The sequence below is a fragment of the Saccostrea echinata genome, unplaced genomic scaffold (genome assembly GCF_033153115.1).
Source record: "Saccostrea echinata isolate AGI-Se365-2 ecotype Australia unplaced genomic scaffold, CSIRO_AGI_Sech_v1 ptg000025l, whole genome shotgun sequence".
Classification (NCBI taxonomy): Eukaryota; Metazoa; Mollusca; class Bivalvia; order Ostreida; family Ostreidae; genus Saccostrea; species Saccostrea echinata.
Genome location: NW_026889774.1, coordinates 21,935,001 through 21,938,296, shown reverse-complemented (window position 1 = coordinate 21,938,296; position 3,296 = coordinate 21,935,001). Strand labels below are relative to the sequence as shown.

General features: G+C 37.1%; 1 protein-coding gene across 1 annotated transcript in view; it reads right to left on the bottom strand.

Moving 5' to 3' along the window:
- Nucleotides 1–325: 325 nt before the first annotated feature.
- Nucleotides 326–3,296, bottom strand: part of LOC133192959 (uncharacterized) — a 12,874-nt gene continuing 9,903 nt past the window's right edge. Inside the window, exons 5-6 of the mRNA XM_061328961.1 lie at nucleotides 905–985; nucleotides 326–403 (exon numbers count right to left, since the gene is read on the bottom strand). Of these exons, the coding sequence (XP_061184945.1) occupies nucleotides 326–403; nucleotides 905–985 (159 nt within the window). The remainder of the gene's footprint in view (nucleotides 404–904; nucleotides 986–3,296) is intronic.

Genomic DNA, 3,296 nt, shown 5'->3' with positions numbered 1-3,296 from the left:
AGATATCTTTTCATCTGATCCCAAGAAAACGTTTAATCCTTCTGCAGATACTCTTTCTGGTGTTTGTCTGAAAAGAAAATGCAAGAGACATTTAAATTTTGCACTCAGAGTTTTATACACATTATCAATTAGGACGCTATAATTCATCAACTTACCACTGTTGTCTCAGATTTATGTGTAGAACAGAAAGCATCCTTTGATGGCTTGACAACATCGGGCTGTACTGTATTTTTGTTTGATAGTTTCCTTTCACTCTGCATATGTAAAAAAAAAGAAAGAAATTTAGAAACTAAAACTAAATATGAAAAATATTTCTAATCAATGGTCACATTTGGAGTCGATTAAGGTTCATAAATACTCTGATAAGAGAGATTTCTTCATTGGGATAAATAACTATTATTCCCTAAAGCATGTCAAGTAAAAGGCGTTCTCTGTCATATTTTGTACCGCAAGGTATGCTGAAATTGTTCCCGTTTCAATTATATATTTTTTCTTCTTTTTTTAAAAAAAATCATTTTCATTAACTCAGAAATTTCATATATGAGTGAACATATAGATAATGAATCTAAATAACAAATATTAAACTTTTTTAGAAAAAGCAGATCACCATGTTTAAAATGAGTGCCCAAGCGATTAAAATCAGGAGGAAAATACCATTTTAGACCTCGATTTGGATATTAAGGATGACAAGAAATGATCAGCTTGTATAATGTTGACTGATGAAGGGTTGAACTTGAATCATTACAGGAAGTTATAGCTCAAAACTAAACTATCAAATCACCACCACCCCCCCCCCCCCCCCAAAAAAATAATTGAAAGACAAAATGATTTTATCCATTTATAATTTGGGTTTGAATTTGAAGTTTTTGATGGGTATTTCGGTATATATATGCAATAAAGGTACCTTGAATTCTTCAATTCCAAAGAGAAAAAGCTTTCTTGGCACAAAGTAATCATCGTTTTCATTTTCTCCGTCACATAAAGACTGTAAAAAGAAAAAAAAAACTAGAGCCGAGCTCGTTGCAATGCAACGAATAGGTCTTCCGTCGGAGCTCCGGACAGGACAGAGCGACCTTGAGTCAAGGTCATGCAACATTTTAAGGTTATAAACAATCCTGTAAGGGGCATCAACTTTCAATGTTTCAACAGTAGAAAGACAGTAAAGGAATGTAAAATTCCCCTGTCAGTGAACTTGAACTTGTCCAAATAACTTTGCGTCAAGCCATGACACATTCTGCAGCTGGTTAAGAGCAAACACCATCTTTATGTCACCGACATAAAAAAAAATCACAGTCACGTATTCTTTTGGACTATTCATCCAAAACATCATATTCTAAGTGACCTCGAATTTAAGTCAAGGCCATTACACACTCTGGATGATATATTTATCATCTTTTCAGTGAAATGCAAATGCATGCAATTTTTTCTATTACAAAAGTATAGACCTTTTTGTTTATTTGTTTGTATGTTGTTTAACGTCCCTTTCGAGAATTTTTCAATCATATGGAGACGCCACCATTTGCCGATGGAGATCTGCAAATTTTGATCTATACTCGGCACACATGGCCATTTAGCAGTGAGGCATCTTTTTCGTGCCAGCACCTACTGCCAGACGGGACCTAGGGCAGTTTGTACGGTCTCATCCGAAGGATCAGTCTCTGCGTCCCACTGTGGGATTCGAACCTGCGATGTAAGGATCAACTCCATAATCCACGACTCTAGAGCAGACACTCTTACCACTGCGCCACTTGGGCGACTAGACCTTTTTGAATTTTACACTTATTATATCAGTGACCTTGAACTTGCCTAAATGACCTATGTTAAGGTCAAAAACAACCTTTGAACAAATTATGAGCTTCCAGTGATACCCAATGACAAAGATATACCTGAAAAAGAATATTGCACTTTTCTGTTAGTGACCTTGAACTTGCCAGAAAGACCTTGGATCAAGGTCAAAACACATTTTTGGATCATAAGCAATCTCTGTATCAAGTAAAAGCTTCCAGTGATTTTATATAACAAAGTTATAGCATGTGGAAAAAAAAATATTTATCTGCCAGTGACCTTGAACTTGCCGAAAAAACCTTTGTTCAAGGTCAGGAAAACCCATCTCAAGCAATCTGAGAAAAAGTTTCCTGTGTTCCTCCCACCCCTTATAAATTTATAATCCAGGCACTAATTTTGCCACTTCTTCTGCCAGTCTAGTACTATGTTATCTCAAACCGGTGGATCATAAGCAATCTTTGTTCCAAGTATGAGCTTCAAAAGTTATAACACATACAGTAATCTTACAGTTTTCTGTCAGTGACCTTGAACTTACAGGAATGACCTTGGATGAAAGTCGTGTCAAACCCTTTAATTTTGTCATAAGCAATTTCTGTATCAAGTATGATACTTGCTATTTTTTTCCAATGACCTTGAACTTGCTGGAATGATGTTGGATCAAAACCATGACACACCTTCGGATCATTAGTAATCTTTGTACCTAGTATGACCTTCCAGTTTCTTCATAACAAAGTTATAATATCCTTGGCGAACTATCACGTACAGACGGACAGCTAGGCAGACGGACAGTGTGATTCCAAAAGACTCAAAACACCCCCACCCCAAACCCACACACTTCGTTTGGGGGGATATATAAATTCCTTTGTTAAATTATGAACACTCTTTCCGGCCCAAACCTTCTCCCTGGAATCAATATTTGAAAAAAAAAAAATGAATGTATGCTATGTTGGAAATTTTCTCATTCTAGTCCAGGGATTCTTGAGAATACTATTTTCAAATGACCCCATGCGCGGATCTAGATGGGGGTGGGGGCAGTTAAATGTATATACTAAACAAGAGGCCCATAGGCCACATCGCTCACCTGAGTAACTTTGGCCATGCTGTTCATTACCAGACTTCCCCCCTTGTAATACCTATTGTGGCCCCACCCTACCCCCAGGGGCCATGATTTGAACAATTTAGAATCTACACTACCCCAGGATGCTTCCACATAAGTTTCAGTTTTTCTAGTCCAGTGGTTTTTGAGAAGATTTTTAAAGATTTTTCCTATATATTTCAATGTAAAACTTGAGATTCCCCCTATTGTGGCCCCGCCCTATCCCCGGGGTCATGATTTGAACAATTTAGAGTCTACACTACTTGAGGATGCTTCCACTAAGTTTCAGCTTTTCTGGCTCAGTGGTTCTTGAGAAGAAGATTTTTAAAGGTTTTTCCTATATATTTCAATGTAAAACTTGTATTTCCTATTGTGGTCACGCCCTACCCCCGAGGGTCATGATTTGAACAATTTA